The sequence below is a fragment of the Geotrypetes seraphini genome, chromosome 2, assembly GCF_902459505.1.
Source record: "Geotrypetes seraphini chromosome 2, aGeoSer1.1, whole genome shotgun sequence".
NCBI lineage: Eukaryota > Metazoa > Chordata > Amphibia > Gymnophiona > Dermophiidae > Geotrypetes > Geotrypetes seraphini.
In genome coordinates, this window is record NC_047085.1 from 465,802,445 (window position 1) to 465,817,900 (window position 15,456).

Here is a 15,456-nt window from a genome sequence, read left to right on the forward strand (position 1 = left end):
AAAAATATGGAGTGGGTTCCTTCTGGAAAAGGCATGCAGCCATGGGGACATTACCATCTGTCTAAAATGTCTCACTTATCTACTGGAAGAAAGCTTACCAGGGTAAGTACATAATCTCTATTTCACAGATGGTAATTTAATTTGATTAACCCATTTGTTTAAGGATATGTTTTACTTTTAGAATATATTTTGATATCAAGCTCTTTGATTATTACAAAATGTAATATATTTTATGATATTAGTATTAGTGAAAGTGGCACCTAGAGAATGACACGGAGATAAAGACTGTCCCCATCCCTGCCCCATCCTCGCGAGTTTTGTCGTGGTCCCTGCGAACTCCTATATAGATATATAAATGAAGTCAGAGTTGGAGTAGAAACGGAGATATCATAAACAAAAAAAACTGAGGGTTTTGTGTACCAACTCCACAGCCCTAGAAAATATCTAAAGTACTTTACCTGAACTTGCTACTGAAAAAGGTGTGTGCTAAACCCAAATATTGATTTATTTAACATATTTATATATCGCCTAAAATCTAGGTGGTTTCCAGTATCAAACATTCAAATAAAATAATTAAAAAAGATAAAGCAGTACTTGGAAAATTTTCAAGTTTATTTTAGGTGGACAAAGTATTAGGGCAGCCAATTGGGTTTTCAGGACTACCATAAAGAATATGCATGAAATATGCAGGCATATACCGGAGACCCAATATATAAATGAATCTCATGAATATTCATTGTGGTAAAGCTTAGAAGTTTTGGTTTTTTTATATATTTCTGTTCATTATCCTCCTTCTGATTTATGCTGCTTGTTACTTGCCTTCGGGGCACCATGTTCGTAAGTTATATTGTTCTCTCAATGATATATTCTACTTGTTCGGATTGATAATCTTTTTCCAATGACGTTTTTGGATATGTTCTTTGTTTATGTAGCTTTCAATGTATAGCTCCTATGTATGCACCTTATTGTATTTTACAAAATTTTTCAATAAACATACCTTGACTTAAAAAAAAAGTAGTTTACTGGAAATGTGTACCTCTAGGAAAGAAGTGAACAGAATGATAGGCTCCTTCTACAAAGTCTCGGTAGAGGTTTTAATACAGGCCGGCAAATTATATTAAAAACTTGTTTTCAAACTTAAGCAGTTGAGAACAACATATCATTTCATAGAAACATGATGGCTCATAGGAATTCTATGAGCATCAAAGCATTTACCTCGCTTGACCACGGTAGAAATCTCTACCGCAGCTTTGAAAAAATCCACTGTACGTATATTAGAATAGTTAGCTACTCTTAGAGAATCCCACTAAACTATTCTCTTAAATTACATAAAAATTTTTCTTACCTTCCCAAGCATTCTTCCTAGGAAGTAGTAATGTCTGGCAAAAGAATCTCCAACAAGCATTTGTGCAGCAGGATTAGGGTATAGAAGTCCCTCATTAGTGGTCTTAAAAAATCCTTGGTTGGGGTTAAAACCTGATTTAAGCAGTTCATTTAGAAATTCTCGGAATATTCCACCGCCATCAATTCCAGCTTCATCCAGGCCATGAGCATTCAGCAAATGAACCCTAATTCGCTTTTTCAGATCAGGCTCTGGAGAAGTATAAAACAACAACTAATTAAAAATCAAAATCATAGAGTTTATATACTGCATAATCCCAATCTAATTCAATATGGTTCACAAGGAATTATTACAAAAATTATTAAATACAAACAGCCATCTAAATACATTAAATATTTTTGAAATAAAAAAAGTTTTTAAATATCTAAAAAACAGAGCATAAGCTGGTAGCTGTCTAACATATTGGAATCATGTTCCAGTAATGAACTGCTAGATAGGGAAAGAACTACTCAACAATTTCTTAAAATGTACTCCTCTGATTGTTGGAAAACCCAATGTAAGAAACCTTATGAAGCATAAATTCTCTATCCCTGCCAAAAAAGAAATCAACCCCCGCTTTTTTTAAAGCCCGTTAGTTTTTGGTTTGTTTGTTTTTTTGCCAGATGCGGCAGTATTAGTTTCAAAGCTCATAGAATTTCTATGAGCATCAGAGCAAATATTGCAGCGGCTGCCAATAGAAAAGCCTAACGCAGCTTCGTAAAAGGGGTATGTGTCTACATCTTGTGTGCCTTGGTGGGGGACAGTTCAAACTATTAAAATGATGATATTGCCTGTGGTTTGTTATCAGATGGGAATGTTACCAGTTTTTTTAAGGGGTCCTTTTATAAAAAGTTAAACAGTATTGTTACAAAATTTGTTTGATTGGGCAAAACTCCTAGAATTGCTTTAGAATCTTTACAAAAACCTATTGCAGAGGGTGGGGTAGAGTTTCCTAATTTTTATAGGTATCATCAAGCCTATATTTTGCGCCAGGGTATGTATTGGGTCTTCCCAGAGCTCATTGATAATACCCCAGACTGGTTGTGGTTGGAGTGGTGACTCATGTTTCCTCTGCGTTTATGTCATGTTCTTAGTATTAAAATGCCTAGATTGTATAAAGATAATAGAATATTTATGGATACATGGAAAACTTTGAAATATGTTAGTAATTTAATATCTATTCCAATCTATAAATCAACAAATCAAACTATATGGTTAAACTCCAAGATTCAAATTGGCGGATTTAAGGTCATCTGGAAGCATTGGATGATAGCAGGTATACGGATTTTGGGTGATGTTATTTCAAATGGTAAACTGCTTGACTGTTCACAGTTGCAATATAAATATAGTCTTAATAAATCACAAAGTTTTAGATGGTTGCAACTGAAGCAGGCTATTCAGGAAGGGTTCCCTGAATGGAAAAATCTCAATAATCAGTATAGTTTGGAGTTCTTATGCTTTCAGGTGGACTTCTTGGGACACCAGGCCACACAGTGGTATAAATTGATAAACGGATTTGTAAATAAAAAAACTAAAAATGGACTTAGGGACATTTGGAGCATTGAGATAAAGCATCAAATTACTGCATCTCAATGGTCACGAATTTGGTCTTGGAGAATGAGATGTACGGTGTCCGCATCTATGAGACAAATTTGGTTTTTCCTTTTACATAGAGCATTTTGGACCCCAGTTAGATTACAAAAGTTGGATAGCGCTAAGTCTAATAGATGCTGGCATTGTAATCTGGAAGCAGGGACTTTAGATTACTTAATATTCTATTGTCCCTGTATCATGGCCTTTTGGAAATCAATTTGGTCTCAAATTGTTTACTAGAAAAAACCATGTAGCTTTATCATATGATACAATTATGTTTGGTATGTCAATGAGAACAAAGAGTCAAATTTCATCAAGCAATAATAAACTTTTATTGATTATGACAGGAGTCGCCATACAACATACCAGTAATTGGAAAAATTACAGTAGACTTAACTATACCTTCTGGTGGAATTTGTTGTGTCACATTTACAAAACGGAAAGAATAATTGCTATACAAAAAGGGAATTATAATAATTTTAAAAAGATTTGGGGGCCATTGACAAATTATTGCAATGATTAGACACCATTTTCCTCTGAAAGTACATTTATTATTTAATTTGTTTATTGAATTTTATAATAGTACAAATATACAGTGATAACTTGATAATGATCAGAGATGAAGAAATAAAATTAACACAAAAATTATTATAAACAAGTAATGTTAACTCTTAGTTGGCCCACAATAATGGAGATCAAGAAAAGAAATAAATTTCAATTCAACTTTAAATTAGAGTAATGACATAAGATAACCCATTTCACTATCAGATGGAAGGCCATATCTAATTATTCATGGTTACCACACCTTCTTTAGAGGTAATAATTCCAGTAATTTTTTGGGCTCAAAAAATAAAAAATTCTTATTTTGAAATAGCACATAACATTTTGATGGAAATTTAACAAGAAATGTAGCCCCTAGAGCAAGAACTCTTGGTTTTAAGGCCAAGAATTCTTTCCTACGTCTCTGGGTTTTTTGAGCTAAATTAGGAAAAATTTGTACGTTAGAGCCCAAAAACTTGTCATTAATATGACGGAAATACAAATGCAAAAAAAATTCCCTGTCACTTTCCAGGGCTACTGTGAGCATCAAGGTAGTTTTATCAGTCACAACCTCAAGGGAGTTTTCCAAATAATTTGTTAAATCCATATCCACATTTTGAACCGATTGCTTTCCAATAGGAGTGGACTCCTCCTGTGGTCGTCTAATATTTAGGTAATAAGCTCTCACAATTGAAGGTAAATTTTCCATTGGAATGGCCAAGGTCTCCTGAAAATATTTCTTTACCATTTCCACAGGTGATATAATAGGACATTTTGGAAAATTCAACATTCTCAAATTATTTCTCCGTAGTTGGTTCTCAAAATTCTCCATTTTACGTGAAATATAGGAGCTCTCTTTAATCCTTTCCAATTCCACTCTTTTCATTTGTCCCAAATCTTCTTCATACTTCTCCAATTTTTCTTTTAAATTAGTTACTATAGACCCTTGTTGCTCAACCTTAGAAAGGACAGATCCATAATCCACTTTCAAGGCAGACAAAGAAAGTTTCAGGTTGGAATCCATGATTGATATGGCCTGCCAGAGCGCCTCCATATCAATTTTTTCAGGCTTCCTCAACTCCCCAAACAAAACAGTTCTCCCTCCCGGAGCGTCTCTCACCTCTTCTTCTCTGGTGCAGGGACTTAGATGACCCTGTTCTCCTGCTCTTTCCTCCAAAGAGTCCCGTGCAGGTACCCCTCTCCCAGAGGTGTCCAAACTTCCCAATCTCGGAGGAAGGACTACCTCTGACCCCTGCTCCAGTTCGCTTCCGGGTTGGGGAGGAATCAATCTTTGCTCCGGGCTCAATGACGCCCGGCTTCCCGCGCCGAGAGTTCCCGAGGTATCCGGGTTCTCCCCTGAGGTGGAATGGGTTCCTTCACCCAAACGAGTCAACGCACTTTGAATCGACGCTTGAACCATCCGCTGCAAGGCTCCAGTCGCCGGAGGGTTAGGGCGAGAGGCTCCCTTCCTCTTCCCCATATTGAAATGTGAGGGAGAGTCAGTGCAAGTGTTGATTCAGGCGAGGTAAGCAGCGCCGCTCGTTCAGGCGTCCGTTCTCGACGCCATCTTGATCTGAGTACATTTATACATAGGGGGAGGGGGGATGGTATAAAGTTCTCTTAAAGGTTTAATCAATAGATAAAAATATAATATTTATATGATATTTTTTGATTCAAATATTTGAAGGTAGGGTGGGTGGGGGGTATAAATTTATGTATTTATGATGTTATTATAAGGAAATTCAAGTTTTAACTGATATATTATTGTGTACTTGATGTAAGATGGAAAAATGAATAAAGAATTTGAAAAAAAAAAAAGGTGTGTGTGTTAAATTTGTTAATTGTTAAGAAGCCTCTCCATTAAGAATCTTAAAAACAATGGAATCTCATAAAACATGAAAGTGACATGGTCAAACCTAAAAATCAGTCTGACAGCTGTATTCTGAAACAGATAGATTTTCATCATTTTTACTGAAACTCCTACATAGAAAGAGTTAACAATAGTCCAATTGGGTTAAAATTATATTCTTAAAGATACAAAAATGTGCTTCACTATGTGGCAGATGTGTGGATCAGTCTCCCAGAAGAGCTGGTGGAAACAGAGACTGTGTCTGAATTCAAGAAGGCATGAGAAAGGCATGTGGGATCTCTTAGGGAAGAGATAATGGTTACTGTGGATGTGCAGACTGGATGGGCCATTTGGCCTTTATCTGCCATCATGTTTCTTTGAAATGATCCTCAAAAAAAAAAAATATATATATATATATATAAGATTTACCAATTACTAAGATAAATCAAAATAGAAAAATTGGTAACCAAAATTATTTCTCCTAACCCAATACTGGAGTAATGGATGTACCACTAGCTTAGGCCTTAAGAAAGGACTCAAAATCAAAAAAGGTGATATTCAGTATGGGCTAAGCTTTCCCCTCGAGTAACCAAAGGCCCTGGGCAGGCAATCATGGAGTGACAAGCACTTAGACAAAAGTCTAAATGAATCCTGCCCCTTACATCATAGTACCATTATATTTTGTATATTATAAGTAAGCTGATAAATACAAGATGCAACCATGCATCCAGTAAAGACACAAAGGAAAAATATTGCCTGCCCGAGGCCTTTGGTTACTCGAGGGGAAAGCTTAGCCCGTACTGAATACCACCTTTTTTGATTTTGATTTATCTTTGAAATGATGACATGTTGTTCTCAACTGCCTAAGTTTGAAAAAAACTTTTTAATACAATTTGATGCTCCAGAGATAAAAGCTAAATCCAAAATCACTCCAAATATCCTTTATGTACATACTACTGAAAGAGACTGACTGGATGATATAAATATTTTTTCTGGTATATCCTCATAATGAGGACTAAAACACAGTACCTTACCCCCCTCTTCTACGAAACTGCGCTAGCAATTTTGTATGAGGGGAGCTGTGCTGAATGGCCCATACTACCCCCGACACTCATAGAATTCCTATGAGCATCGGGAGCAGGGCGGTTCTCTGTGTTAAAAACTGCTAGCGCAGTTTGGTAGAAGAGGGGGGTTAGTTTTGGTATTATTTAATTACTAAACACTAAACTTTATGAATATTTTCAACAGAATTTTATCAGTAGTTCTAGCATATTGCTTTCCTGGCAAAAATATACAGCATTTCATCAAGCCCAACCTACTGGAATAACCAACTAAATCAATCCTCCTCAACCAGACACAGAAAAACCCACTCACTATTCTCTCATCCATCATCCAAAAATGTCAAACGAAAAAAACTTTATGACAACCTAATAGCCTCCAAAGCAGCTAAACTGGACAGACAAATCACCACTCTGTTATCTTCAATTACAAACTACAACACCTTCAAGAGAGATACTAAAACCATACTCTTCAAAAAACACATAAAACCTATCCAGCATGACTAATTCCAACCCAACATCCAACTCTCTCTATACCCTTAGTACTCTCTAATATTCTTCTATTTACCTAACGTTATCTAAACCCACATAATTCACCCCATTCTTATCTCCTAAAGACTTCTACTTCCAGTTGGTAACTCTTTACCCAACTTTTTTTTTTTTTTTTTTTTTTATTACCTTAAAAATTTTATATCATCGCTTATTCTATTCTTTCAAATTTTGAATGTAATTCTTGTTTTTAGTTTGAATGTAATCTGCCTTGAACCGCAAGGTAATGGCGGAATAGAAATCACTAATGTAATGTAATGTAATGTAATATAATTTCAGATTCAATAAAAATCAAATGTACAAATAAAAACTGAAATGAGATATGTTATTCAGGCCCCCTTTTATCAAGCCGTGTTTGGGGGGGGGTTTATCACTGGCCACTGCAGTAAAAGCTCCGACACTCGTAGGAATTTTAACACGGCTTGATAAAAGGGGGCCTCAATTTTTTATTAGACATTTAAGATACTATTACCATTTTCAGGAGAAAGCTTGTCATAAGCATCTTCATAAATATAGTTTCTTCTGATTGTGACATTAATTCCATCAAGAAATGGACCTTCTCCTTGAACCTCTTGTTTATCTGCATAGATCAATCTTTGGAAGATCTAGAACAAAAATGCATACGAGAAGATAAGAACATAAGAATAGCCAATGGTCCATAAAGCCCAGTAGCCTGTTCTCATGGTGGCCAATCCAGGTCACTAGTACCTGGCCAAAACCCAAGGAGTAGCAACATTCTATGCTACCGATCCAGGGCAAGCTGTGGCTTCCCTCATTTCTTTCTCAATAACAGACTATGGACTTTTCTCTCCAGGAACTTGTCCAAATTTTCCTAAAACCAGCTACACTATCCGCTCTTACCACATCCTCTGGCAATGCGTTCCAGAGCTTATCTATTTTCTGAATGAAAAAAAATTTCTCCTATTGGTTTTAAAAGTATTTCCCTGTAACTTCATTGAGTGTCCTTTAGTCTTTGTAATTTTTGACGCAGTGAAAAATCGATCCACTTGTACCCGTTCTACTCCACTCAGGATTTTGTAAGATTTATTTATTTAAACTTTTTTCCTCACAGCTTGAGTCTTTTTATTATTATTACTAACATCACAAACGTCAGCAACATTAAATAAGAGCAAAGGCAGATCAATTAAGAGCTCCTGGAGTGTTAGTGCAGGATGGCCAAGTGGGTGCACTGCAAAGCAGTCTGCCCCTTGGTTACAGATTTCTGTCCTCAGTCTGAGCTCTCCTGCAGCAGAGATGCTCCAGGCTGGGAGCATCTGCAACACGAGTAAAAAAAACCTCATCATCGGATGAAAAATACACTCGAGTGGAACAGACAGGCTTTTACCATCTTGCATGTACAGAGACAAAATTGAGGAAACACAGGACAGCCCAGAGAGATGGGAAGCGAAGCAAAGAAAATGCTAATGAGGCTCTCTACACAATTCTCATGGGAAGGTATTAACTACCCAAGAGTTCAGGAATGAGGTGCCCATTGCACTAGAAACAGCAGTTTCTTTTATATACTTATACAGTAAAAATCAAAATATTTAGTTTATTATAATATTCATAATCTACTTTTTTTTTCCCCAGAAAGTGGAAATAACTTTGTTCCATCCAAACTGAATTCCATCACAGAGGGAAATGCAAAGGGAAAAATATGTTTAAATAGTCCAAACAATTTATTTTATTATGTATTGGTACTAATTGAATGGAAGTTTTACTTTTAATCATTACTGATCTGTAGTAATATTTTTGTGTTAATTTTGGGGTATGATTTATTTCAAACTAGGATCTAACACAATTAAAGAGACACCAGTCTGCCAAATTGATTGTTGAGGCCTCTCTTGATTTTCTTAAGGCTTATGACCCTGGGCAAGTCGCTTAATCCTCCACTGCCCCAGGTACATTAAATAGATTGGGGGCCCACTGAGACAGATAGGGAAAATGCTTGAAGTACCTGTACGTAAACTGCTTTGAGTGTGGTTGTAAAACTACAAAAAGGTGGTACATAAGTCCCAATCCCTTTCCCTTTAACGGGGCCTTTTTATTAAAGATTAGCAAGCAAGCTAACCGACATTGATGTGTACTAAGGGGCTGATTTTATAAATGGGTGTCCCATTGTCTGGCAGCCAATCAGAATGCGCTGCTGTCTGGGCAAATCGGAGTCTTAGGCCATGCCCATTGCATCCCAGGATGCACCAGGAAGAAGGCCTAAGGCCCTGATTGACCCAGGCACCTAAGACCCCTTCTATGGGAAGGGCCTTAGGCATCTGAGCTAATCAGAACCTTAAGCCCTTCCCCGGTGCATCCCAGAATGCACCGGGAAGGAGAAGGCCCACCATTTTGAAGAGATGGGCCTGCCGGTTGGAGGGAGTAAGCAACCCTCCAGCTGGACTTTTACCTACAAAGGTACAGGGGGGTGGGAGGGGGTATCAGTGGGCTTTAGGATGTGGGCTCAAGGGTCTAGAGCAGGGGTGTCAAAGTCCCTCCTCGAGAGCCACAAACCAGTTGGGTTTTCAGGATTTCCCCAATGAATATGCATGAGATATATTTGCATGCACTGCTTTCATTGTATGCTAATAGATCTCATGCATATTCATTGGGGAAATCCTGAAAACCTGACTAGATTGCGGCCCTCGAGGAACAACTTTGACACCTGTGGTCTAGAGGCTTGGAAGGGAATGTTGGGGGAGTCTAGAGGGAGGTATTGCCGAGTGGGGAGGTTTGGAAATTCCAGAGTGGGTAAGTTCCTGGCAGGAGGGAGTGGGCATCCCTACTGCCGGGGGACTTCGTGAGGGGTCCCCTACTGCAGTCGTTCAGCTGATTGTGGCAGGGATATTTTCCCCCCAATCAGCTTAGCCTGCAGGACTCTGCCGGCTCAGCTAATTGGGGATTTCATTGCCGCGATGGATTCAGCCAGCCGCACCTAGTTTTAAGATGTGATTCTGTAACTAGCGGGGGGGGGGGGGGAGTTAGGCTTCTATCTCTTAGGCAGACACAATTCTGTATAGGACGTCAATGTGTGATTCTCTGCAGCTTCTTGGGTAGCTGTTGAGACCAACATCCAATACAGAATCTACCTCTAAGTGCTAAAAAGTTCATTTTATACCTATTGACTTTTTAGCATTCAGGCCCGGATTCTCTATACGGCACCGATATCATATTTGTGGCCACCTAAAAAGCGGCCATCGATCACATGTCAATTACTTGATGGTGCTGTATACAGAATCACGCCTCTGAGAAAGACATATCAGAAATGTAAGCCAGGGTTTTCCAGGCCTACATTTCCAGCGCCTATCTTTGTTGTGAATTGCACCTACTTCGGCACTTTAGGCTGCCTAATACCACTTCTGGCATTAGTCATGCCCACAGTGGCTTTTGGCAGCCTAAAGTGCCTAGAGAGGCTCAATTCTGGCACCGATTTTTTAAAAGCCGGTAGGCGCTTTAACATTTTTCACTGTTTGGTCTACTGGTGCATAAGTTTAGGCGCCGTTTGTAGAATTTCTCTCTTAATGTGCACTAATTCTGTTAATAAGTGCTAAGCTTTAGCAAAAGAGTCCCTAAATGTTTTAAATAAGTACCTGTATAAAATATGTAAACCACTTTGATTGCAATCACAGAAAGGCAGTATGTCAAATCCAATTCCCCCATTTCTATCCTAAGTTTGGTGTTTATTAGAGGATATATATGCGTGACTTATAGAGCACATTCTTGAAAATTATATTCTGTCTTATGTTGTCTTATCGTATGTATTTAGGTTTAATAAGGGTAAAAAAAATGGGGTTTCCTGGTAAGTTTTATTTCTGGGGGAATTCTATACAAATACAAATCCATAATTCAATATTTTAACAAAAGTCTGCGGAGACCTGTTTTATTTTGGTTTTTTAATACAACTAACAGAAAGAAAACAACTTGACGCAGCCAAGAGTTGACAGACAAAAATAGAAGTTAAGTAGCCAGAAATTATTCACTTGACTCTTAAATACAGTGGAGATTACAATGGGTTGATGAATGAAAAGAAAACATGTGGCAAGAATAAAACTCAAGGTACAGACTAAAGTGAGTGTACATGTGCATTATCATTAAAGCTGAATGAATGACTTACTTTAACTCTTTCTTCAAACGGTACTACAAAAGGGAGTTCAGTCAGAACTGCAAGTTGTCTTTCTTCAGACACTGACAGAGGTGCTGGCTCCATACCCACTTTAAAACAGAAAAAGTGGTCAGTTTTTAGAAGACAGTATGTCACATAGTTTAATTTGACTTTTTGGAAAGGGAGGTGGGGAGAGGATATGAGCTTGGGGCAAATCTGAAGCATATGAAAGCCAGTACTAGTACCAATATGAACCTATCAAAACAGAAAGCTGTTGATCAAGAGAGAGAAAACCACTTTGAAGAACAGAATAGAACATTTCTTAGATCTTAGGGCCAGATTCTGGAAATGATGTTTAAGTGCACATACATTGAGGTACCGCTCCATGTGGTTATCAGTCAACTGCTAGATGCTGCTTACAGAATCACACCTAGCAGCACCTAAGCAGACTTAGGTGTCGCTAGGCAGTGGTACATTAGGCCAGATGTACTAGTATCTATCTTGCATGACTAGTGATATCTAAGTTTACCACGCTTATTCTCCACTCCTAACCATACCTACTTTTCAGGTAGGCGTCTTTAGGTGTTGCTAGACACCTCTATAGGCATTACTAGCCATCGTAAGAGTTCCACACAGAACTCTTAATTAGTAATTTAAATTTATTTTTGATTGGCTGAAAATTGGCAAGGTCAATTACCATGCCAATTAAGCCAATTTTTAAAAAGTTGCACGTGAATTCCAAAGTTAGATGACACTAAGCATCCTTGATTAGGGCACCTACTGGCGTCTAATGTAGGCGTCCTATATAGATCCGGCCATTATTGCCTTGTAGTTATATACAGTTGAAATATTAATGGACCATTACGTCTTCATCATTTAAGTAAAATGCAAAGGAAAAACTCGCATTCATTTTAGGGGGGAGGGGGGAGATTGGAACTTGTATACTACCTTTTTATAGTTTTACAACCACACTCAAAGCGGTTTACATACAGTTACTTCAAGCATTTTCCCTATCTGTCCTGGTGGGCTTACAATCTATCTAATGTACATGGGGCAGTGGAAGATTAAGTGATTTGTTCAGGGTCACAAGAAGCAGTGCAGGGTTTGAACCCACAACCTAAGGGGACTGAGGCTGTAGCTCTAACCACTACACCAAAAAAGTTGTTATACTGGGACAGACTAATGGTCCATCAAGCCCAGTATCCTGTTTCCAACAGTGGCCAACCCAAGTCACAAGTGCCTGGCAAGATCCCCAAGAGTGACACAGATTTTATTCTGCTTATCCTAGAAATAAGCAGTAGATTTTCCCAAGTCCATCATAATGGCTTAGAGACTTTTCTTTTAGGAAATTGGGCAAATATTTTTAAAACCCTGCTAAGCTAACCACTTTCACTATGCTCCGGCAACAAATTCCAATACAATTCCAGAGTTTAAATACATATTGAGTACAGAACTATTTTCTCTGGCTTGTTTTAAATCTACTACTAATTAGTTTCATTGCATGCCCCCTAGTACTAATATTTTTGGAAAGAGTAAACAAGTGATTCTTGTCTACCCATTCCATTCCACTCAGTATTTTATAGACCTCTCCCAAGCCATTTTTTTTCCATGCTGAAGAGCCCTAGTTGCTTTAGCTTTTCTTCATAGGGAGTCGTCCAATGCCCTTTTATCATTTTTTATGCCCTTCTCTGTACCTTTTCTAATTCCACTTTCTTTTTTGAGATGCGCTGACTATAACTGCACACAGTATTAGAGGTGCAGCTGCACCATAGTGCGATACAAAGGCATTATAACATTCTCATCTTTTGTTTTCCATTCTTTTCCTTATAATTCCTAACATTCTATTTGCTTTCTTAGCTGCTGTTGCACACTGAGCTGAGGATTTCAACATATCAACGATGACACCTAGATCCTCTTTCTGGGTGAAAACTCCTAAAGTTGGACCCTGCATCACGTAGCTATAGTTTGGGTTCCTCTTTCCTGCCAATTGTCTGTCGTAGCCGGCTTAGCTGATGGAGGTGAGGGGGAGGGGTAGAATTCCCCTGCCGCAATCAGCTGAGCTGGCTATAACAGACAGAGGACTTCCTCCTGCCTGACACCCGAAACACCCCCCCAAATGCGATCAGCAGCAGGGATATCTACTCGCTCCTGCCGCCCCCCCATCCCCACCCCCAGACACCCTCCACCCCCTAAACACCAATATCCCACTCCAGCACCCCTAAGCCCACCTTGGACCCTCCACATACCTTTTATAGTCAGGCTTGTGAAGGGATGCCTCTTCTCTCTAGACGGCAGGCCTGCCTCTTCAAAATGGGATACCTCCCTTTCCCAGTGCATTCTGGAATGCACCGGGGAGGGGCCTAAGGACCTGATTGGCCCAGACACCTAAGGCACCAACCATAGGAGGGGCCTTAAGCACCCGGGCCAATCAGGACCTCAGGCCCCCTTCCCAATGCATCTTGGGATACACTGGGAGGGGCCTATGACTCCTATTGGTCTTGCCGATCACAGTTGGGGGGTGTTTCAGGTGTCAGGCAGGAGGGAGTGGCCATCTCTCCTCCTGATTGGGGGCGAGGTCTGCCATTTTGAAGAGGCGCACCTGTCAGCAAGAGGGAGTGCCGTGGTTGGGTATTGAGGGGGTATTGGGGTGGGAGGTTCAGGGGTGTCGGTGGTTGGCGGGAAGTCAGGTTTGGGGGGGCTGGCGGCAGAAGGAAATGGGCATCCCTCCGCCAATCATGGTTGGGGGTATCGAGCAGGAGTGAGTGGGCATCCCTCTTGCCGATTGAGGGGGTTCTCTGTCTGAGTCAGCAGGACTCTTCGAGGAGCCCTGCCGGTTCAGCTGATTGGGGATAAATTCCCCTGCCACATCAGCTTATGACTGCTGCGGTCTAACGGCAACGATGGGCAGCTGAAATGTAGGCCAGGGTTTTCCAGGCCTATATTTCAGTCGCCTATCTTTGCTGAGTAGGTACAATTCTGTAACTGGCACCATTGAGTGATTGACACACAATCGGGGACACGGATGCTGGTTACAGAATCCATTCGTAAGTGCCATTCTACATAAGTGCGCTTGGCACAGAGTGCCCATTACAGAATATAAGTTTAGTGTGGATCTTATCAATGCTCAACTATGGGCACCAAGTACTAAATATGGCCCTTTCCAATCTATATATATATATATATATATAAAATCGGAGGTATGTGTGTGTGTGTGTATGTGCCGCGATCACGCAAAAACGGCTTGACCGATTTGAACGAAACTTGGTATGCAGATCCCTCACTACCTGGGGTGATATGTTCTGGGGGTCTCGCGGCTCACCTGCACACATGGGCGGAGCTACAAACAGAAAATCAGATTTCACCCATTCAAGTCAATGGAAAAAATGTAAAAAGCTGTGGGACCGATTTGAACGAAACTTGGTATGCAGATCCCTCACTACCTGGGGTGATATGTTCTGGGGGTCTCACGGCCCACCTGCACACGTGGGCGGAGCTACAAACAGAAAATCAGATTTCACCCATTCAAGTCAATGGAAAAAATGTAAAAAGCTGTGGGACCGATTTGAACGAAACTTGGTATGCAGATCCCTCACTACCTGGGGTGATATGTTCTGGGGGTCTCGTGGCCCACCTGCACACGTGGGCGGAGCTACAAACAGAAAATCAGATTTCACCCATTCAAGTCAATGGAAAAAATGTAAAAAGCTGTGGGACCGATTTGAACGAAACTTGGTATGCAGATCCCTCACTACCTGGGGTGATATGTTCTGGGGGTCTCGTGGCCCACCTGCACACGTGGGCGGAGCTACAAACAGAAAATCAGATTTCACCCATTCAAGTCAATGGAAAAAAATGTAAAAAGCTGTGGGACCGATTTGAACGAAACTTGGTATGCAGATCCCTCACTATCTGGGGTGATATGTTCTGGGGGTCTCGTGGCCCACCTGCACACGTGGGCGGAGCTACAAACAGAAAATCAGATTTCACCCATTCAAGTCAATGGAAAAACTGTAAAAAGCTGTGGGACCGATTTGAACGAAACTTGGTATGCAGATCCCTCACTACCTGGGGTGATATGTTCTGGGGGTCTCGCGGCCCACCTGCACACGTGGGTGGAGCTACAAACAGAAAATCAGATTTCACCCATTCATGTCAATGGAAAAAATGTAAAAAGCTGTGGGTTCTCCAGTTATTTTACTTAGCAACCTTGACCCACCAAAACTTTGCAATGGCACAAGGCTTTGTGTAAAGAGGTTACTGGCCAATGTAATTGAAGCGACTATCTTAACCGGAAAGGGACAAGGTGAAACCGTATTTATTCCGCGGATACCACTTATTCCAACAGATCTTCCTTTTCAGTTTAAGAGATTGCAAATTCCAGTGAGACTTGCAT

The 15,456-nt window shown here is 39.9% G+C and overlaps 1 protein-coding gene across 7 annotated transcripts in view; it reads right to left on the reverse strand.

Annotated features, from left to right (window-relative positions):
• Positions 1-15,456, reverse strand: part of UBE3C (ubiquitin protein ligase E3C) — a 378,461-nt gene that overhangs the window by 140,130 nt on the left and 222,875 nt on the right. For all 7 annotated transcript variants that reach the window (XR_004538176.1, XR_004538178.1, XR_004538177.1 and 4 more), the window contains 3 exons: positions 11,076-11,173; positions 7,443-7,575; positions 1,346-1,593 (listed from right to left, as the gene is read on the reverse strand). Coding sequence is in view for 4 of the 7 variants with exons in the window: in XM_033931605.1 (XP_033787496.1) it covers positions 1,346-1,593; positions 7,443-7,575; positions 11,076-11,173 (479 nt within the window). In the remaining 3 variants the exon portion in view is untranslated. The remainder of the gene's footprint in view (positions 1-1,345; positions 1,594-7,442; positions 7,576-11,075; positions 11,174-15,456) is intronic.